The sequence below is a fragment of the Mobula birostris genome, chromosome 12 (assembly GCF_030028105.1).
Source record: "Mobula birostris isolate sMobBir1 chromosome 12, sMobBir1.hap1, whole genome shotgun sequence".
NCBI classification, from domain to species: domain Eukaryota; kingdom Metazoa; phylum Chordata; class Chondrichthyes; order Myliobatiformes; family Myliobatidae; genus Mobula; species Mobula birostris.
Genome location: NC_092381.1, coordinates 6,452,589 through 6,476,289, shown reverse-complemented (window position 1 = coordinate 6,476,289; position 23,701 = coordinate 6,452,589). Strand labels below are relative to the sequence as shown.

At 46.1% G+C, this 23,701-nt stretch overlaps 1 protein-coding gene across 1 annotated transcript in view; it reads right to left on the bottom strand.

Annotated features, from left to right (window-relative positions):
• Positions 1-23,701, bottom strand: part of LOC140206427 (vitellogenin-like) — a 113,834-nt gene that overhangs the window by 18,921 nt on the left and 71,212 nt on the right. Inside the window, 5 exon segments of the mRNA XM_072274795.1 lie at positions 3,914-4,019; positions 12,086-12,151; positions 15,334-15,463; positions 15,542-15,684; positions 21,688-21,900. Coding sequence (XP_072130896.1) covers positions 3,914-4,019; positions 12,086-12,151; positions 15,334-15,463; positions 15,542-15,684; positions 21,688-21,900 — 658 coding nt within the window.

Here is a 23,701-nt window from a genome sequence, read left to right as displayed (position 1 = left end):
TCTTTGACCATAAATTCACGAAACACTGAAACAGGCGCTATGGACCAACTGCTCCATCCTGACCAAGATTCCCATCTAAGCTAGACCCACCTCCCTCTAAACCTTTCCTATCCATGTACCTGTCCAAGTACCTTTTAAGTTTTCTTAGTGTACCTGATTCAACCTCTTTCTCTGGCAGTTCATTCCATATTATTTAATTTTAAACAAGAGAATATCTGCAGATGCTGGAAATCCAAGCAGCACACACCAAATGCTGGAGGAACTCAGCAGGGCCAGGTGGCTTCTATGAAAAAGAGTACAGTCGATGTTTCTCCCCACTACTGATACTGACAGCATCTACAGGAGGCACTGCCTCGAGAAGGCAGTATCTATCATCAGAGATCTTCACCAACTGGGTCTTAACATTTCACTGAAACCCTTGGGCAGGTGAGGAATAAAAAGTCGACATTTTAGGCTAAAATCCTTCATCAGGACTGGAGCAAAAAAGCTGAGGAGTCAGATTTAGAAGGTGGGGAGGGGGAAGGAAGAAACACAGGTTGATAGGTGAAACCGGGAGGAGGGAAGGGGTGAAGTAAAGAGCTGGGAAGTTGATTGGTGAAAGAGATACAAGACTGGAGAAGGGAGAGTCTGATATCTGATAGGAGAGGACAAAAGGCCATGGAAGAAAGGGAAGGAGGAGGAGCACCAGAAGGCGGTGATGGGCAGGCAAGGAGATAAGGTCAGAAAAGGAAAAGGGAATGGGGTATGGTAAAGGGGGGGAGCATTTACTGGAAGTTCAAGAAATTGGCGTTCGATCCATCAGGTTGGAGGCTACCCAGACGGAATACAAGGTGATGCTCCTCCAAGCTGTGTGTGGCCTCATCGAGACAGTGGACTGACATGTCGGAATGGGAATGGGAAGTAGAATTAAAATGAGTGGCCACTGGGAGATCCCGCCCGCTTTTTCGGGCAGATGGAGCGTTGTGTTTGCTGAGCACCTGTGTTCCATCCATCACACTCATCACACTCAGGTTGGAGGGGCAACATCCTATACTCCGTCTGGGTAGCCTCCAACCTGAGGGCGTGAATATATTTCAGTTTCAATGCCTTAGCGGATTGTTTTATTCTCAGTGGCATTGAGGATGTATTGTGATTCCAGCAAATAGGGTTCAGTTTTGTCTGAATGGAGTGTGCATGTTCTCCCTGTGACCGTGAAGGTTCCCCAGATGCTCCTATTTCCTTGCGCATTGTAGATATATAGTGGTTAAGTCAACTCTAATAAACCTAATCTATAATATTAGACCATAAGACATAGGAGAAGAATTAGGCTATTCAGCCCATCGAGTCTGCTCTGCCATTCCATTATGGCTGATCCTGGATCCCACTCAACCCCATACACCTGCCTTTTTCCCATATCGTTTGATGCTCTGATGGATCAGGAAACTATCAACTTCTGGCATAATATCTCACAGACTTGGCTTCCACTGTAGTCTGTGGCAGAGCATTCCACAGGTTTTCTACTCTCTAGCTAAAAGAATTCCTCCTTACCTCTGTTCTAAAGGGTTGACCCTCAATTTTGAGGTTGTTTCTTCTAGTTCTGGATACCCCCACCACAGGAAACATCCTCACCATATCCACCCTATCTAGATCTTTCAACATTCAGAAGGTTTCAATGAAATCCCTTGAATTCTTCAAAATTTCAGTGAGTACACATTCAATGCTGCCAAATGGTCCTCGCATGTTAAACACTTCATTCCTGGAAATATCCTCGTGAACCTCCTCTGGACTCTCTCCAATGACAACACATCCTATCTGACATATGGGGCCCAAAACTTTTGACAAAACTCCAAGTGCAGCCTGACCAGTGTCTTATAAAGCCTCAGCATTATCTCCTTGCTTTTATATTCTATTCCCCTTGAATTAAATGCCAACATTACATTTACGTTCTTTACCACAGACTCAACCTGTAAATTAACCTTCTGGGAGTCTTGCACAAGGAAATTCCAACACTGTATTCCATCTGCCACTTTTTTGCCCATTCTTCCAATTTGTCTATGTCCAGTTGCAATCGTATTGCTTCCTCAGCACTACCTACCCCTCCTTCTATCTTCGGGTCATCTGCAAACTTTGTCACAAAGCCATCAATTCTATTATCTAAATCATCGACAAACAATGTGACAAGTAACAGTCCCAATACTGACTCCTGAGAAACACCACTAGTCACCGGCAGCCAACCAGAAAAGGCCCCTTTTATTGACACTCCCTGCCTCCTGCCTGTCAGCCATTCCTCTATCCATGCCAGTAGCTTTCCTGTAATTCCATAGGATTTTATCTTGTTAAGCAGCCTCATGTGTGGTACCTTATTAAATGCCTTCTGAAAATCCAAGTGAGTGACATCCATTGCCTCTTCTTTGTCTACCCTGCTTGGTATTTCCTCAAAGGACTCTAACAGATTAGGTCACATAACATACTTCTCAGAAATCATGCTGACTTTGACTTATTGTATCATTAGTCTCCAAGTAACCCAAAACTTCATCCTTAATAATAGACCCCAAAACTTTCCCAACAACTGAGGTGTGACTAATTGGCCTATAATTTCCTCTCTTTTACCTTCCTCCCTTCTTAAAGAGTGGGGTGACATTTGCAATCTTCCATTCCGCCAGGACCATGCCAGAATCAGGTGATTCTTGAAAGATCATGACCAATGCATTCGTTATCTCTTCAGCAAATTCTTTCAAGACTCTGGGATGTAGTCCATCTGGTCCAGGTGACTTATCCACCTGAAGATCTTTGAGTTTGCCTAGCACTTTTTCCTTTGGAATAACAATGGCACTCACTCCTGCTCCCTAACACTCATGGACCAGCAGCACACTGCTGGTGTCTTCCACAGTGAAGACTGATGCAAAGTGCCCATTCAGTCCATCCACCATTTCTTTGCTTCCTATTACTACCTCACCAGCATCTTTTACCAGTGGTCCAATATCGACTCTCACCCCACCTTTACTTTTTATATAACTGAAAACATTTTTGGTATCGTGCTTTGTAGTATTGGCTAGTCTACCCTCACATTTAATCTTTTTCCATTCTTAGAGCTTTTTAAGATGCCTTTTGTTGGATTTTAAAAGCTTCCCAATCATCTAACTTCCCATGCACTTTTGCTACCTTATATGGCCTTTCCTTGGCTTTTTTGCAGTTCTTAACTTCCTTTCTCAGCTGTGGTGACCTAGCACTGACATTTGAGAACCTCTGGCTCTTTGGAACAATCTATCCTGTGCTCTGTGAACTATTCCCAGAAACTTCAGACATCTCTGCTCTGCTGTCATCCCTGCCAGTATCCTACTCTAATCCACCTGGTCAAGCTGCTCTCTGATGCCTCTGTAATTCCCTTTATTCCATTGTGATACTGATACATGTGATTTATGCTTCTCCCTCTCAAATTGCAGTATGAATTCAATCATATTATGATCACTGTCTCCTAAGAGTTCCTTTACATTATGCTCCCTAATAAGATCTGGGTTATTACACCCAATCTAAGATAGCCAGACAGTGACCACGCGGTGATCACTACACCGGGAAAGGAGAGGTGATGTATTGCGAGTACACTTTCCCTGGGTGAGCGGGACGTCAGACCTAGACCTCACTTGCCCCAGTTTGGCTTCAGAGCCAACAGGAGCACCACCGACATGGTATTTGTTCTCAGGCAGCTCCAAGAGAAATGTAAGGAACAGAACAAGGGATTGTACATGAAGTTTGTCGGCCTTACCAAAGCGTTCGACACTGTGAGCAGGGAAATTCTGTGAAAGTTCCTCAGCATGGTCATCCAGCTACATGAAAATCAGAGTGGCCAAGTCAGACAAAACAACGACCTCTCAGAACCCTTCCCAATAGGCAACGGAGTAAAGCAAGGCTGCGTCCTCGCACCGACTCTCTTCACCATCTTCTTCAGTGTGATGCTCGAAAGGGCCACAGAAGACCTTGATGGTAAGGATGGTGTCTACATCCGATACCACACCGATGACAGCCTGTTCAACCTGAGGCAACTACAGTCCCACACCAAGATATTGGAACAACTCATCCGAAAGCTAAGCTACTCTTCGCCGATGGTGCTGTCTTTGTTGCCCACACAGAGACAGCCCTGCAGCGTATAACATCCTACTTCGCAGAGGCTGCCGAGCTCTTCGGACTGGAAGTCAGCTTGAAGAAGACAGAAGTTCTCCATCAGCCTGCACCTCAGGAAGATTACCACCCTCCCCGCAACAGCATCGGTGAGGTAGAGCTGAAGACAGTCCACCAGTTCAGCTACCTGGGGTGCACCATCTCGTCAGATGCCAAGATCGACAAAGAGGTTGACAACAGACTGGCAAAGACAAACAGCGCATTCGGCAGGCTGTACAAAAGAGTCTGGAACAACAAGCATTTGAAGAAAGGCACAAAGATCAGCGTGTACAGAGCCGTTGTACTGACCACTCTCCTGTACGGCTCCGAGTCGTGGGTCACCTATCGTCACCACCTACGACTCCTTGAGTGTTTCCACCAGCGCCTGCCTCCACACCATCCTGAACATCCACTGGAGTGACTTTGTCACCAACATCGAAGTCCTCGAACAGGCGGAGGCCACCAGCGTCGAGGCCATGCCATTGAAGACGCAGCTGCGCTGGGCAGGGCACATCTCCAGGATGGAGGATCATCGCCTGCCCAAGATTGTGCTATATGGCGAACTCTCCACTGGCCACTGTGACGGAGGGGCACCGAAGAAGTACAAGGACTCTCTGAAGAAATCCCTTGGTGCCTGTCACAGTGACCATCACCAGTGGTCTAATCTAGCTTCCGATCGCGAGGCCTGGCAACACACCATCCACCAGTCTGTCTCCTCCTTCGTGAACGCATGCAGGGCTGGCATTGAGGACAAAAGGAGAAGGAGGAAGAACCGTGACACAGCAGCACCAAACCCAGAACAGAATTTCCCTTGCAGCCGCTGTGGCCGGACCTGCCTGTCCTGTATTGGCCTCGTCAGCCACCAGCGAGCCTGCAGCAGACGTGGGCAGCCCCATTCCTAAATCTTCATTCCCGAAGCCAAGCCATGAATGAACCTAAGATAGCCTTGCCCTAGGTAGGCTCAAATGCAAGCTGCCCTAAAAAGTCATCTCGTAGGCATTCAACAAATTCCATCTCTTGCATTTCGACACCAACCTGATTTTCCCAATCCTCTTGCATATTGAAGTCCCCATAACAATTGTGTCATTACCCTTATTACATGCCTTTTCCAGTTCCCTTTGCAATCTTAGCCCTATGTCTTGGCTACTATTTGGAGGACTATGTACAATTACCATAATGATCTTTTTTACCTTTGTAGCTTCTTAACTCAACCCACAAAGATTCAACAATCTCTGACCCTATGTCACCTCTTTCTAAAGATGTAATTTCATCTCTTACCAACAAAGCCACACCACCACCTATGCCTTTCCATCTGTCCTTTTGATACAAAGTATATCCTTTGATGTTAATCTCTCAACTATGGTCTTCTTTCAGTGATGCCCACAACATCATACCAATCAATCTGTAATTGCACCACGAGTTCGTCCACATTATTAGGAAAGCTACGTGCATTTAAATACTGCACCTTCAGTCCTGCATTCTTTGCCCTTTTGAATTTTGCCTCTGTGGTACAATTTCACTCTTTGCTCTGTCTGCATTTGTACTCAATCATTGTCTTGTCCTTCCTTACATTCATGTTACACTCATCATCTACTTGTAAACCTGCTGGCTCACCCTCAGCTCTATCATGCTGGTTCCCAAACCCCTGCCTGTGTATTGTCTCTGATGCAGCTGCAAGATTTCATTGTATCTGTACCTCACTGTCAGTACCTCCAGTTGAACTTTGTCTTTTTGTGTGTTTTCCCCCTAGCTGTCAGTCTGTGGTTTTGTATTGCCATGTGCTCTTGTATGTTTTAATGCCCTATGTGCTCCTGTCCCTGCTCCTGCTCTACTGTGGCCCCTGTATTACTGAGTACTCCGTCTCTCACCTGTTTCTCATTATTACCTGTATTGCTGCCACCTGTGTCTCATTGTGCTCCACCTATCACCTGCCTCTCTGTTTATTGCTCAGTGTATTTCAGTCCTGTGTTTTCACCTGTTTGTTACCAGAATGTGCCAGTGAATTTTCCTGAGCCTTTCCAACATTTGTATCTGTACTCTGTCTGTCTGAATATCAACTCTGCCTGTTTCTTGATTCTGGTATTTGGATTTCTCTGGATGTTTTGATCTCTGCCTGAACTTTGACACTGACTTTGTTTGAACCTCAGGATTTGCTACTCAATTAATGTCACTGTGTGCACGGTACTGGGTCTGCGATTGGGTCCCTGCTCCAGCGTCCTGACAGTACAATCTGGCCAGAATGGATCCAGCAGACCCTAATCATCTGAGAGCTGCCCTGGAACAACAGGGAGTGATGCTGGGAAAGTACCAGAATCAGCTGGAGTCCACGTTCAGGGCAGTGGAGTCATTTTCTGCCGATGTGGCCGACCTTGTGGCTCTGGCTCAGACTCAGTCACTCCAGCTGCCCCAGAGCGCCTATCAACATTCTGCAGCCGCATCTTCCGCCCTACCCTCCGCATTCTCACTCACTCCTCCCATCCGAGAGTCCCGTCTGCCTCCTCCAGAAAAGTACTCAGGTGAGCCCGGTACCTAATGCTCTTTTCTTTCCCTGTGCACCCACGTTTTTGAATTGCAACCAACAACTCAATATATAAGTTTGCTGATGACTCAACAATTGTAGGCCATACCTCGGGTAATGATGAGTTTGAGTACAGAGAGGAAATTAAGAACCTGGTGGCATGGTGCGAAGACAATAACCTATCCCTCAACGTCAGCAAGATGAAGGAATTGGTTGTTGACTTCAGAAGGAGTAGCGGACCGCATGACCCAATTTACATCGGTGGTGCGCGAGTGGAACAGGTCAAAAGCTTTAAGTTCCTCGGAGTCAATATCACAAATGACCTGACTTGGTCCAACCAAGCAGAGTCCGCTGCCAAGGAGGCCCACCAGCATCTTTACTTCCTGAGAAAACTAAAGAAATTTGGCCTGTCCCCTGAAACCCTCACTAATTTTTATAGATGCACCGTAGAAAGCATTCTTCTAGGATGCATCACAACCTGGTATGGAAGTTGTCCTGTCCAAGACTGGAAGAAGCTGCAGAAAATCGTGAACATGACGCAGCACATCACACAAACCAATCTTCCATCCTTGGACTCACTTCACCCCGCACGCTGTCAGAGCAGTGCTGCCAGGATAATCAAGGACATGACCCCCCCCAGCCAACACACTTTTCGTCCCTCTTCCCTCCGGGAGAAGGCTCAGGAGCTTGAAGACTCGTACAGCCAGATTTGGGAACAGCTTCTTTCCAACTGTGATAAGACTGCTGAACGGATCCTGACCCAGATCTGGGCCGTACTCTCCGAATATCCGGACCTGCCTCTCGGTTTTTTTGCACTACCTTACTTCCCCTTTTCTATTTTCTATTTATGATTTATAATTTAAATTTTTAATATTTACTATTGATTTGTAATCCAGGGAGTGGGAAGTGCAGAATCAAATATCGCTGTGATGATTGTACGTTCTAGTATAAACTGTTTGGCGACTATCAAGTATAACATTTCCGACTGATTGAGCCAAGGTAGCCTACGTCATCACCCAACCGTCTGGTCGGGTGAGAGAATGGGGAAGAGCCATCTGAGCGGCAGGCTCCCCTTTCTGCAGTAGTTTTCAGTTATTTTCTGAGGAAATGAGAAAAGTGTTTGATCGCTCCAAACATGGGAGAGAGGCTGCCCATGAAATGCCGCACATGCATCTGTGTCAGATTAAAGGCATAGAGTTCCAGACCTTAGCCACTTCCAGCACCTGGAACATGGACGCACGGTACGACACCTCCCTGAACGGCCTCTCTAAAGACATCAAAGATGAGCTGGTCACCCAGGACCTTCCTGACACCTTTGAAACCCTGGTGGATTTGGCCATCTGTATTGATGTTTGCCTTCAGCAGTGCTGCAAAGGGAGGGGTTCCAGAGGGTCCCTAGGGGAACTGGGTGAGTTCCAAGCTCCTCATCAGTCTACCTTGCCCTGCCATTCTCCCCAATCCACAATTCCCATTCCAGAGCCCAGAGCTACTGTACCCATCTGACACCAACTGAAAGACAAAGGAGAATCAGCACCCGTTCCTGTCTGTACTGTGGCCAACCAGACTACTTCATCTCCACCTGCCCAGTAAAAGCCAAGCGCTCACCAGTAGGACAAGGAGTACTGGTGAGCGTGACCCCTGTTCGGCCCTCCTCGACGCCACTCACTCTCATACCCGCTTCTCTGGAGTGGGGCGTCCAACGGCGAGCAGTCTCCGTCTTGGTGGATTCTGGTGCAGAGTGGTGTTTTGTCAATTCCAGCTTGGCTGCCCAGTGGGGATAACCCACGTCTGCTCTCCAGTCACCAGTAGTAGCCAACACCTTGAACGGTCAGAGGCTGGCTAACATCACCTATGTCACGGCCCCAGGGAGTCTCAGTTTATCCAGCAACCATCATAAACAGTTAACCCTTTATGCTATTGACTGTCCTCAAGCTCCCATTGTCCTGGGCCATCCCTGGTTAGTCAGACACAACCCCCCACATTGACTGGCTCAGTCGTAAGATTGCAGACTGGAGCCCATTCTGTCACTCCCACTGCCTCCACCATGCTCAGATCTCCTTGTCAGATCCCCCGAGGAATTTCCGGGCCTTCGTGCCATCCTTCCTGAATACATGGAACTCAAGGCTGTGCTTAGCAAGTCCTGGGCCACTTCCCTACCGCCTCATCGTCCATATGATTGCGCTATTGACCTCCTGCCTGGAACATCTCCCCAAGGGGCTGCTTGTATTCCCTGTCTGTACCTGAAACAGAAGCCATGAGTAAGTACATCCAAGAGTCTCTGGCTGCAGGCATCAACCAGCTGTCTTCCTCCCCTGCTGGTGCCAGTTTTTAATTTGTTGGAAAGAAGGACGGCTCCTTGCGTCCATGCATTGATTACCAGGGACGGAATGAAGTCACTGTTAAGAACTGTTACCCTCTTCCACTCATGATCTCGGCATTTGATCTACTGCAAGGAGCCTCAGTTTTCACCAAGCTTGATCTCCATCTTGTCTGCACCTGCGAAGGGGACGAGTGGAAGACACCTTCAGCACCACCTCAGACCATTGAGTGTCTGGTCATGCCAATGTCCCTGCTGTCTTCCAAGCTCTGGTAAATGACGTTCTCAGGGACATGCTGAACCAATTTGTTTTTGTGTATCTCGACGACATTTTGTTTTCTTCCCCAGTCCCTTGCTGAACACGCAGGTCACGTCCGCAGAGTTCTCTAGCGCCTTCTGGAGAACCAGATCTTTGTGAAGGCTGAGAAATGTGAGTTTCATTGCAATACTGTCTCCTTCCTGGGGTATGTAATTTCAGGTGGTTCCATTCAGATGGACCAACAGAAGGTCAAGGCGGTGGTTGAAAGGCCCCAACCTTCAGCTCGTTGGGAGTTGCAACACTTCTTGGGCTTTGCTAACTTTTCTCGCCACTTCATCAGAAATTACAGTACACTGGCTGCACCACTCACTGCTCTTACCTCATCTGCTGTCAGATTCTCCTGGTCCCCTGCTGCTGAAAACACATTCTTTGACCTGAAGGAACGTTTCATCTCTGCCCCCAATTCAACCCGACACCGACTGGCAGTTCATCGTGGAGGTGGATGTGTCCGATATTGGTGTAGGAGCTGTTTCCTCTTAGCGCTCGGCCAAGGATGCGTAGGTACACCCCTGCGATGCCTTCTCTCACCACCTCACTCCCACCGAGCAGAATTACGATGTTGGAAACCGGGAGCTACTGACTGTGAAGCTAGCTCTGGAGGAGGGGACGCATTGGCTGGAGGGAGCCAAGGTGCCATTCATAGTCTGGACTGATCACAAGAATCTGGAATATATCCGTGCGGCCAAGTGTCTCAACTCCCTTCAAGCTGTTTCTATCAAAATTCAATTTTACTCTGTCCTTCCGCCCCAGTTTGAAGAATGGAAAACCTGATGCCCCCTCCTGAAGATTTCCTTCATCTGAGACCCCTGAGGTCCCCGATGTCATCCACCCTGCTCACTGTCTCATGGGTGCAGCGCAATGGGACATTGAATCCATTGTGCAAGTTGCTCAACAGAGCCAGGCAGCCCCCGGTCAATGCCCCACTAACCGTGTATATGTTCCCAGCTCTGTCCACTCACAGATATTGCAGTGGGGTTATTCTTCCCAGTTATCCTGGAACCAAGCGTACTCAAGCCTTCATCAGTCAGTGGTTCTGGTGGCCCTCCATGGGAGATGACATCTGAAACTTTGTCTGTTCTCAAGGCAAGAACTGTAACCGGTCACTTCCTGGTCTGTTACAACCCCTGTTTATCCCCAAGAGAGCCTGGTCTCACATTGTCCTGGATTTTGTCACCAGTCTTCCCCCAACAAATGGTAACACCACCATTCTCACAGTAGAATATCGTTTCTCCAAATCTGTACACTTCATTCCTTTACCTCAGCTCCCCTCAGCCAAAGAAACAGCCAAATTATTAGTACTGCATGTTCTTAAATTACATGGTTTACCTGTAGATGTTGTGTCACAGGGGATCTCAATCCACATCCAACTTCTGGAGGGCATTCTGTAATCTTCTGGGTACCTCTGAGAGTGTGTCTTCAGGATTCCACCCACTGACCAATGGCCAGACCGAGTGGGCCAACCAACAGCTAGAGACTGTATTTCGGTGTCTGGTCTCCCAGAACCCCACTGCGTGGAGTCAGCAGCTACCCTGGGCCGAGTATGCCATAAACTCTCATCCGTCCTCCTCCACCGGTCTGTCCCCTTTCGAGTGCTGCCTTGGCTACCAACCTCCACTGTTTCCTGCCCAGGAGGAGGAGGTTGGCATTCCAACTGCTGTTTCAGTCGATGTGGAGGACCACTCGCTCTGCCCTTCTTCGTGCCTCTGCTGGGATCAAGTATCAAGCTGACCATCATCACTCCAAGGCCCCATGTTGCCGCCAGGGACAGCGTGTATGGCTTTCAACCCGAGACCTGCCCCTCAAGGTGGATTCCTGCAAGCTCACCCCCACTTTATCGGCCCCTCTCCCATTGCTAAAGTCATCAGCCCTGCTGCCGTCCATCTGAAGCTTCCCTCCACTCTCTGCTGTATTCATCCCACCTTCCATGTGTCCCACATCAAGCCTTTCATCAGCCACCCCCTGTGTCCTGTCCCCTGTCACCATCTGGTATGGGGTGGTGGGGAACTACTGCATAGGATTGGAGTAAGTTGCAGAGAGTTGTAAACTTAGTCAGCTCCATCAAGGGCAGCAGCCTCTGTGGTACCCAGGACATCTTCGAGGAGCGATGCCTCAAAAGCCGCTGTCCATCATTAAGGACCCCCATCGTGTGTGCTTAGTGCCACCATCAGGGAGGAGATCCAGAAGTCTGAAGGCACACTTATATGCAACAGAATATACATATTTGTTGTAATTCATGGTTTCTGTTTCTCTATCATGTATTGCAATGTACTACTGTTGCAAAGTCAACAAATCTCACAATATACACTGGTGATATTAAACCTGATTCTGTTCTCCTGCCTTCTCCTTTCACACCCAGACTAAACAAGAGCTTGTCAACCTCCATTTAAATATACTCAGTGACCTGGCCTCCACAGCAATCTGTGGCAAGGAATTCCACAGATTCACCACTGTCTGGCTAAAAAATTCCTCATCTCTGTTCTACATGGACATTCTGCTGTTCCGACGCTGTGCCCTCTGCTCCTAGACTCCCCCATAACCGGAAACGTCCTCTCCACATCCACTCTACCTAGGCCCTTTGCTCCTAGACTCCCCCACTACAGGAAACATCCTCTCCATATCAACTCTGTCTAGGCCTTTCAATATTCAATAGGTTTCACCAAGATTCCTCTCTCATTCTTCTAAAGTTGAGTTTGTTGTCAACTTGAAAGAAAGTGCCAAGAAAATAATCATTACTTTGATGAATTGTCAGAAGAAGATGTGGAATTTTAGCAATGCTCTCGAATCCTTGCGCTCTCACGATCGGTGCAGGCTCAGGAATATGCAGAGGAACAGGCAGCTCAAAGCCTTGGTAATAGATGGTAGACTGGAACAGAAATAACATGGACAATAGAAAACTTAAACACGAGAAATTTTGCGGATGATGGAAATGCAAAGCAACACACTCAAGATGCTGGAGGAACTCAGCAGATTAGACAGCCTCTATGGCAGGGGTCCCTAACCTTTTTTATACCTTGGACCAATACCATTAACTGAGGGGCCCGTGGACTCAGGCTGGAAAACCTGATCGATGGAGGAGAATAAACGGACGATGTTTCAGGCCGAGACCCTTCATTAGTACTGGAAAGGAAGAGAGGAAAGCTACAATAAGCTGGGGGGAGGGGAAGGAGGACAAACTGGCAGGTGACAGGTGAGGGGGAAATGCTGAGGTTGAGGGGGGGGGATGAAGTAAGAAGCGGGGAGGCAATAGGTAGAAGAGGTAAAAGGCTGAAAAAGAAGGAATCATAGAGGAGAGGAGAGCAGACTATGGGAGAAAGGGAAGGAGGAAGGACACCGGGGGAGGTGATGGGCAAGAGAGGAGAAGAGAAGGGGTAAGAAGGGAGCCAGAGTGGGGAATGGAAAAAGAAAGAATGGTGAGGGGGGGAAGAAATTACTGGAAGTTAGAGAAATCAGTGTTTATGTTGTCAGGTTGAAAGCTACCTGGACAGTATCCAACAGTCTGGAAAATAGAACATAGAACAATACAGCACCGGAACAGACCCTTGGGCCATGATGTCTGTGACCAGCATGAAAATTAAACTAATCCCTAAATAGTTTATTAGCAGGAGTTAGTTCACCATCCTGAAGAAGAGTCTCGGCGCGAAACCTTAGCTGCTTACTCCTCTCCATAGATGCCGCCTGACCAGCTGAGGTCCTCCAGCACCTTATGTATGTACTGAACTAATCCCTCCTCCCTGCACACAATCCATATCCCTCCACACCATCCGTATCCCTCCTCCCTCCACACAATCCATATCCCTCCTCCCTGCACATCCATGTGCTACCCAAATGTTTCTTGATCATCACTGTCATATCTGCCTCCATCTTCACACTGATGGCCCACCCACCCCAGACATTCTTTCTTCTCCCTTCTACCATTGGGCAGAAGATTCAAAAGCCAGAAAGGACAAGCCTCCAGGCTCAAGGCCAGCTGCTACTCCACTGTGATAAGTCTATTGAATGGTCTCCAAGTGCGATAAATTGGACTTTTGACCTCACAATCTACCTCATTTTGACCTTGTACCTTAATGTCTACCTGCACTGCACTCTCTCTGTAACGAACCCCGCATTCTGTTATTGTTTTAGCTTGAGCTCGCTCAGTGCACTGCTGTGATGAAGTGATGTGTGTAGATGACATGGAAAACAAGTGCTTTCACTGTGCCTTGATACATGTGACCATAATGAGACAGATTAATTACTCTCGGGCTCACACCACTCCCTGTGTAAAAGACCCTGGCCTCCACATCTTCTTTAACTTTCTCCCTCTCACCTTAAATACATTTGCTCTTATATTCAACATTCCTACCCTGTCTCTTATAATTTTAAGAACTCTGATCAGGTTTATAAAATTATTAGAGGCATGGATAGAGGGATATGCTGTCTTCTCATTGCAACCATCGGGGAGGAGGTACATGAACCTGAAGACACACTCTCAATAGTTCAGGAACAGCTTCTTCCCTTCCATCATCAGATGGACAATGTGAACACTCATCAACACCTTTATGTGCCGTGTCATATGATGTGGGCAATTGTGGTCTTTGACCATGATCACTCTTAGCAAACTTTTCTACAGAAGTGGTTTGCCATTGCCTTCTGGGCAGTGTCTTTACAAGACGGGTGACCCCAGCCATTATCAATACTCTTGAGAGATTGTCTACTTGGTGTCACTGGTCACATAACCAGGACTTGTGATCTGCACCAGCTGCTCATACAACTATCCACCACCTGCTCCCATGGGTTCATGTGACCCTGTTTGGGGGGCTAAGCAGGTTCTACACCTTGCCCAAGGGAGTCCTGCAGGCTAGCAGAGGGAAGAAGTAACCCCAACCCACCACCCTCATGAACAGTATCTTGGTATTTTTGCTTTCTTTTTGCACAACTTATTCAATTTAATTTTTTAAATAAACTTACTGTAATTTATATATTTTATTATTATTGTTACACCATGGATAAGATTTTTACTGCTATGCTGCAGGTATTTCATTTTAGCAGTTCTGTAAGAACAGGCTATTCTGCTTTCAGCCTGTTTGGGTTTGAACTAAAGATAAGAGGCTTTATTGTTCAACTTAGGATTGTTGTATCATCCAGTCAGGATGGTGGAATTGGGAGAAAGTTTGAGGGAACACTGGGTGGAGAGGTTTTTGTGACAGACACTGGTGTTGGTCAAGGTCTTTTTGGCAGAAACTGGGAGAAGACAGGAGGGGAGATGGCTGAGGATGCTGACCCTGTTGTACAAGGTGCTTTATGCAGATGAATGACTTCAAGGAGGAAGGACCAATACTCCCGTGGGGGAGCCCATTTGTTCGAGAAGGATTTCAAGTGACATTCAGAAGGTGGTGTGTGCTTTCATGCACACCAGGGGTCCAATGTGTGACTTAAAGACAACTTCAAGATGAGCTCCAATTTATGTGTGCATTTGGACTGAGTTAACTGTAATGGGCCTTTTTTCTTTTTCCTACTTACTGTTCAATAAAGCTGAAATTTGTAAATATACTTCCTTTATTATTATATGCAGGGTACGATCTGTTATTTATTGCCAATGGCTAATTGCGTGGGAGTAGTAATTACACAGTATTCACATAGATCGGGGTTCGGGTGGTCAAGACATCCTAACGTCCCTGTTTTGGTGACCCAAGTCCTATCGACCCTAGACATACGGAGCTTGAGAAAGGTGGCTTTCTCACCGCTGAGTCCGGTGGCTGTTAACGAGAGGCTAACGAGCTGTATCTCTGGAGATGCCCAGTAAAAAGGGTCTTCATTATGTATGGCAATGTACTGCTGCAGCAAAGCAACTACTTTCATAACATATGCCAGTGATATTTCATGACATATGCCAGATGCCTGATTCTGGTGCAAGTCTCCTCACAGCCTTCAACGCTCCAGAGAAACAGCACAAGTTTGTCCAACCAGCCCATGTCTCTAACGTTCACGATCATGCGGGTAAGGAACCGGTGGCTCTGATTGCAATCTGGAGCCAAGTTAAATAATTATAAATGAAGAAAATGATACCCTGGGTAGCTTCACGATTGTATCGACAGTCCGTGGAGAGGTGAGGGCGATCAGCTGTGTAATCTGATGAGAGGGATTGTCTTTAAATCTGTTGGAAAATCCCAGTAGATAAGCGAATCCTGACCCAATTCTGGTTAAAACAAAACATTACTTTGGTATTGTGGGTTAAGAAACAGTGGACACAACAATGAAATGACACATTTCTTACATTCTGCTGCCGGTTGCGTAGTCCTTAGGCATAGAGGCCCATTTAGTTTGAATTTTCAGAGCCGGATGGTTTGCAAGATATCCCAGCGATGCCTGGAATGTTATCTTATACTCCTTGCAGTTTTTACCCCATCTGTACATCACCTGGAAGATTTAAAAACGTTATTTCTGCAGTTAACACAGAACAGGGAAGATAGAATAGTACAGCACAGGAACCAGCCCTTCGGCCCACAATGTTGTGCCAAACCAATTAACCTAGTAATCAAGTGGCCAACTGCAAGATCGAGGGTTTGCCATATAGGATGTGCTTTTTTTCCCAGGTGTGGTTTCTGCCGTCTATTGCTTTGATATAAATGGCTTTGCTAGGCACTTCTGGAAAGGACTCGGTTGAGGTAATCAGGAGTAAGATCAAGGATCAGCTTTATTTACCATATACCTTTACATCTGTTGGGAATTTGCTGTCGTGTGTTGGTCAGGGTGAGACATGCAACAAAAACAACATCCAACAATTATAAAGAATAAAAAAAATAAAAAAATAAAATTTGAAGTACAGATATTGAATAAACTACAAAAGCAGCATGCATTTATGATGTAAACAGTATTATAAAATGTGATTTAAAGTGTTTACAGTGGAGTAACAGGTAATAGATAGAGGGGGTAGGGGAAGATCAGCTGCCTGAGGGAAGAAATTTTTAAGATTGGGTGAAGTTTTTGAAGATTTGTCATTGAAATGGAATATAAAGGGCTTTAACAAAACATGTTGCATTTTAGAAAATAAAAAAACAACATTCAACAATTATACAGAATAAAGAATTATGTAAAAATAATGTTAGAAGTACAGGTATGGAGAAAATATGCAGAAATACATAAATACCATCATGTACGTATTTACAGTGTTATAAAAATTGTTGTAAAGTCTTTCCAGTGCAGTGACTGACTAAGGTAGTAGATGGGTGTGTGGGACTAACTAGAATGAGTGCACATCAATGTGCCTATCCAAGAACCTTTTGAATGCCTCCATCATACCTGCCTCCATCGCCATTCCAGGCACCCACCACTCTGTGTAAAAAAAAACTACCTCTCACATCTCCTTTGGTATTACCCCCTCTCATCTTAAATGCATGCTGTCTGGTATTAGACATTTCTACAGTGGGGAGTATCCAGGTATCTTGGTAGGGTTTGGAGGAAGCAGAGTTAATCGAGGCTTTCAGGAGGAATTAGATCATCAAGAGAAGAGTTTCCAGGCACTATACTCGCTATACTCGGCACTACTCCGCAGAGAACGCATTCATTAAGGCACTTTTAGTCCTCTTCAAATGTCAAAGTTCAAAGTAAATTTAATATCAAAGTACATATATGTCACCATATCCAACCCTGAGATTCATTTTCTTGTGGGCATACTCAATAAATCTATAACAAAATAATAACCATAATAGAATCAATGAAAGACCACACCAACTTGGGCGTTCAATGAGTATGCAAAAGACAACAACTGCGCAAATACAAAAAGAAAGAAATAATAATAATAAATAAGTAAGCAATACATATCAAGAAAATGAGATGAAGAGTCCTTGAAAGTGAGTCCATAGGTTGTGGGAACAGTTCAGTGTTGGGGTGAGTGAAGTTGAGTGAAGTTATCCCCTTTGGTTCAGGAGCCTGATGGTTGAGGGGTAATAACTATTCCTGAACCCGGTGGTGTGAGTCCTAAGGCTCCTGTACCTCCTTCCTGATGGCAGCAGCGAGAAGAGAGAGGTAGTGGGGGTCTCTGATGCTGCTTCCCTGCGACAACGCTTCGTATAAATGTGTTCGATAGTGGGGAGGGCTTTACCCATGATGGACTGGGCCACATCCACTATTTCTTGTAGGATTTTCCATTCAAGGGCATTCAGTGTTTCCGTACCAGGCTGTGATGCAGCCATTCAATATACTCTCCACCACACATCTACAGAAGTCTGTCAGGGTTTTAGATGTCATGCCCAATCTTCGCAGACTCCTGAGGAATTAGAGGTGCTGCCATGCTTTCTTTGAAATTGTGCTTACGTGCTGGGCCCAGGACAGGTACTCTGAAATAATAGCACCGAGGAATTTAAAGTTGCTGACCCTCTCCACCTCTGACCCTCCGATGAGGACTGGCTCTGGTTTTTTCTTCCCGAAGCCAATAATCAGCTCTCTTAGTCTTGCTGACATTGAGTAAAAGGTTGTTGTTATGACACCACTCAGCCAGATTTTCAATCTCCCTCCTATATGCTGATTCATCGCCACCTTTGATTCAGCCTACGACAGTGGTGTTGTCAACAATCTTGAATATGGCATTGGAACTGGGCGTAGCCACCCTGTCATTAATGTAAGGCGAGTAGAGCAGGGGTCTAAGCACACAGCCTTGTGGCACATCTGTGCTAATGGAGATTGCGAAGGAGGTGTTGTCACCAACCCTTACCGACTGGGGTCTGCAAATGAGGAAATCGAGGATCCAATTGCACAAGGAGGTACTGAGGCCATGGTTTTGGAGCTAATTGATGAGTTTTGAGGGGATGATGATACTGAATGCCAAGCTGTAGTCGATGAAGAGTATCTTGATGTATGCAGCTTTGCTGTCCGGATACCCCAGGGATGAGTGACAAGCCAATGGGATGGCACCTGCTGGAGACTTGTTGCTCTGGTAGGCAAATTGGAGTGGATCGAAGTTGCTCCTCAGGCAGGAGTTGATACGTTTCACCTTCAACCTGTCAAAGCACTTCATCACTGTGGATGCAAGTGTTCCTGGATGATAGTCCATGTTCTTCTCAGGCAATGGTAAAATTGAAGCCTGGTTGAAGCAGGTGGGTTCCTTAGACTGCTGAAGCGAGAGGTTAAGGATCTCAGTGAACACTCCAGCCAATTAATCATAACAGTCCTTTAGTACTTGGCGAGGTACGCCATCTGGGCCGGATGCTCTTCGTGAGTTCACCCTCCTCTAGGCTGCTTGCGTGTCACGGAATCATCAGGAGCTGTGATAGTTCCTCCATGCTTTGGCTGTCAAAGCGAGCTTAGAAGGCGTTGAGCTCATCTGGAAGCGAAGCACTGTTGTTGTCTATGTCACTTGATTTAACTTTATAATTGGTGAAAGCATTCAAGCCCTGTCACAACTGTCAAGCATCCTTCATTGATTCAGGTTTAGTTTGGAATTGTCACGTCACCTGTGAAGTGGCTTTCCGGAGATCGTACCTGGACCTCTTGTAACTTTCTTGGTCACCAGACATGAATGCCTGTGGTCTGGCTCTCAGCAGATTGCAAATCTCATGGTTCATCCAGGGCTTCTGGTTGGGAAAGAATCTGAGAGATTTTGTGGGGATACACTAGACTACAGCTGTTTTAATAAAGTCCGTGATGACCATGGTGTATTCATTCAGATCCTCTTGTTCTTGAACGTGGCCCAGTCCACCAACTCAAAGCAATCCCACAGCCTCTCCTCTGCCTCCTGTGATCATCTCTTTGTTCTCCTTATTTCTGGAGATTTGTTGATCAGCCTCTCTCTGCCTGTAAGCGGGTTGGAGAAGGAAAGTCAAGTGATCCAGTTTACCAAAATGTGGTCTGGGTATGGAAAAGTAGACACTCCTTAGCTTAGTATAACAGTGGTCTGGTGTGTTGGGACCTCTAGTGCCACAGGTTATATGCTGATGCAATTGGGCAGGGTCTTCTCCAGACAAGCCTGGTTGAAGTTCCCGACTATGATTTGGAATACATCGGGTGGACCGTGTCTTGTTTGGAGACGGCATCATGCAGTATCTCAAGCACTTGCTTACAGTATGCAGCAGTGAGAAGAGAGCATGACCTAGGTGGTGGGATTCCTTGATGATGGATGCTGCTTTCCCGTGACAGGAGCCCTTGCAAATGTGCTCAGTGGTGGGAGCTTTACCCAGGATGGAATGGGCTATCCTGTCTGGACAATTGCAGGTACAGTGCCCTCTCTCAGCCTCTCTCACTGCAATCTCTGTACCATTCTCCTGTTTAACACTCATCGCTTACTGATTGTATTTATTATATGTGCTATTTGTACTATTGTGATATGCAGTGTGCTGTGTGCTGTTGGCACTGTGTTTTGCACCTTGGCCCCAGAGAAACATTGTTTCATTTGGCTGTATTCAGATATGGTTGAATGACAATTAAACTCGAACAGAACTTGGCAACCCAGGGGTAAATGATTTGATGAACTAAAGCAGGATCAATCTCCGCTTGCTGGGAGCTAGAAGGTTATCAATGACCCAGCATAAGCACAATAACCCAAATTTCCTATGATTTACCCCTTTGAGTTGGGTGGCACGGTAGCAAAGAGATTAGCACAATGCTTTGCATCATCATCTGTACAATTGATCGGGGTTCAATTACTGCTGCTGCTTGTAAGGAGTTTGTACATTCTCCCCGTGACCGTGTGGGTTTCCTCCCACATTCCAAAGACGTACGGGTAAGTTGTGGACATGCTCTATTGGCACCGGAAGCATGGCAGTACTTGCAGGCTGCCCCCACAACATCCTGATGCAAGCAATGTATTTCAATGTATTATTTTGATGTGGATGGGACAAATAAAACAATTCTTTAAATCTTTTTAGAGATTGTTTTACATTCTTAGCCTTAATCAGAAACAACTAGAGGTCATGGATTAAGGGTGAAAGGTGAAAGGAAACTTCTACCTTCAGAGGATGGTGAGAGAGTAGAACAGGATGTAGTGGAAGTGATGGATTTGGGTTCAATTTCAACATTAAGAGAATGTTTTTTAGGTACTTGGGTGAGAGGGATATGGAGGCTATGGTCTGGGTGCAGGTCAATGGGACCAGGTAAATGAATAGTTCAGCATGGACCAGACAGGCCGAAGGGCCTGTTTCTGTGCTGTAGTGTTGACTCGAACTCATCTGTAAATCTGAGCCAATTGTTAGCTATTATAAGACCATAAGACCATAAGACATAGGAGCAGAACTAGGCCATTCAGCCCATCAAGTCTGCTCCACCATTCTATCATGGCTGATCCCGGATCCCGCTCAACCCCATACCCCTGCCTTCTCACCATATCAGGAAATGATCAACTTCAGCCTTACATATACCCACGGACTGAGCCTCCAACACAGTCTGTGGTAGAGCATTCCGCAGACTTACTGCTCTCTGGCTAAAATAATTGTTCCTTAACTCTGTTCTAAAGGGTTGTCCCTCAATGTTGAGTGTGAGTCTTCTAGTTCTGGATACCCCCACCATAGGAAACATCCTCTCCACATCCATCTTATCTAGTTATTGTCGCCTTCCTGTCAGTTTGAACCAGTCTGGCCATTGTCCTCTGACCTTTCTCATTAACAAAGTGTTTTCACTCACAGAACTGCAGCTCACTGGATGTTTTTTGCTCCTTGCACCATTCTCTGTAAGCTCTAGAGACTCTTGTGCATGAAATCCCAGGAGATCAGCTATTTCTGAGATACTCAAACCACCCGGTCTGGTACCAATAATCTATGGTCAAAGTCACTTAGATCACATTTCTTTCCCGTTCTTATGTTTGGTCTGAACCATTTCCATTACTAACACCTTGTCGATTATCATTACAATGTCCATTACAAACACCCTGTCTGTTACCATTGCTGTCCCTATTACTAATACCTTCTCTGTTACCATTACTGTGTCCATTACTAGCACCTTGTCCATTACTATTACTGTCCAATACTAACACGTTGTCCATTACTATTACTGTCCATTACTAACACCTTGTCGATTACCATTACAACGTCCATTACAAACACCTTGTCTGTTACCATTGCTGTCCCTATTACTAACAGCTTGTCTGTTACCATTACTATGTCCATTACTAACACCTTGTCCATTACTATTACTATCCAAAACTAACACGTTGTCCATTACTATTACTGTCCATTACTAACACCTTGTCCATTACCATTACTATGTCCATTACTAACACCTTGCCTGTTACCATTACAACGTCCATTACTAACACCTTAACATGAAGAATTCTGCAGATGCTGGAAATTCAAGCAACAGCGTCCTGACAAAGGGTCTCGGCCCGAAACGTCAACCGTACCTCTTCCTAGAGATGCTGCCTGGCCTGCTGCATTCACCAGCAACTTTGATGTGTGTTACTAACACCTTGTCTGTTACCATTACTGAGTACCTTACCTTTGCCTTGTATGGTCTAGGACTGCTGGCATCCAAACACATCTTCCAGCTGCTGTCATCGTCCAGCTCCACGACACGCAGGTGGACTCTTGGCCTGCCACTTGCGCCTTCCACTGTGCCAGTCAGCTGGTAGCCCTGCAAGTTGCCATCTGACCTCACGGCTTTGGCAATGACGACGAGTACAGTGGGACCGAGCTCTCCAACCTGATCCAACTGTATTACAAAGGAACGTTGCATCAAAAGATCAAATCATCAGGCAGCAGAACATAAGCCAGGGGTCCTACGTGGGTGTGTGAGTGGGTGAGAGGGTTGGAAGGGTTGCTAAGATGTGTTGCTTGTTAACACAAATGACACATTTCACTTTATGTTTCAATGTACACATGCTAAATAAATGAAAACGCATCTGAAAACTGCTGAAGGCAGTGGTAGACATGGTTCAGTGGAGCTTATGACAAAGTTCCACATCATAGGTGATTTCAAAAGATTAGAGCAAATGGGATCCAAAACAGCGTATTGGCAAACTTGATCCAAAATTGTCCTAGTTACAGGAGGTGCAGGGCAGCTGTAGAGAGATGCTGTCTAAATGGTTATCTGCAGCCTCTTTTATGTCACAGCAATCGCTACTGGGACCACCGTTGTTTCTCATATATGTATTAAAGTTCAATGCAAATTTATTTTCCAAGTACAACTACATCACTATATACAGCTCTGAAATTCTTTTTCTTGTGGGCATTCACATTTTAAAAAGAAATACATCAGAATCAATGAAAAACTGCACAAGGACAGACAATCAAACAACCAACCTGAGTGAGAATGTAGACACAGAGAGCTCAGCAGGTCAGGCAGCATCTACGGAGAGCAATGAAGAGTTGATGGGTTGGGCTGAGACCCTTTGTCAGGGTGGATGCTTTGAGAAGCAGGGAGGTGATAGGTGGAATCCTCCTCTCACACCCCCACCTTCCTCCTTACCTGGTCTCACCTATCATTTGGCAGCTTGTATTCCCCCCTGTTCCCCCCCACCCCCACTCACAACCTCATCACTTTCTTATTCTGGCTTCTGTCCCCTTCCTTTCCAGTCCTCAGTCCGAAACTTCAGCTGTTTATCTCTCTCCATAGCTGCTACCTGATCTGCCAAGTCCCCGGGGGGGGGGGGGGGGGTGTATATATACGTGTGTGTATGTGTGTGTGTGTGTGAGAGAGAGAGTATGCATATGTACGTGTGTGTGTGAGCACACGTGTATGTATGTGTGTGTGCGCGTGTGTGTTCGCATGTGTGTGCACGTGTGTGTGTATGTATGTGTATGAGTGAGTGTGTGTGAGTGTGTGAGTGCGCGTGCGTGTGTGTATGTGTGCACGTACGTGTGTGTATGTGTGTGTGTGTACACGCATGCATGTGTGTGCCCATGTGTGTGCGTGTAAGTGTGAGGGTGTGCATGCACATGCATGTGTGTGTGTTTGCATGTGTGTGTGTTCGCATGTGTGTGCGTGTGCATGTTTGTGTACGTGTTGCCACTGTTGATGATGGCTGACATCTGTAAGACAAACCTCCTCAGAAGATTCGTTGCTACTGCTTTGCTGCCTGGGTTTTGAGGTGGAAGCTCCTCCAGCCGATGGCCTCCTGCTCCCGACCTGAATCATAAGGTTAATAAGACAGATTAGTGTCTGAACAACAGTCGCTGAAGCATGAAATCAAAGCACCACATCTTTGGAAGCTCTCTTATTTATTTGGTTCCTCTCAAGTAAAGGATCAAACCAGTTTAGGACTTCTATGGTGAAAGGTAGGGCACTGTGGAGTGTGGTAGAACAGAGGGATCTGGGAATCACTATTCCCTCTAAGCTGCATGTGAAATGCTCCTATGCCCAAAGCCTTTGCTGCTGCACAGCTGGAATTATCCTTTACCTAATGTTAATCTACTTTTGAACATATGTTAATATAATTTGAAATCTATGTTAGCTTAATTTTGAAATACCCTGTAATTAATTTGTGTAATGAATATAACCCATAATTTTATAA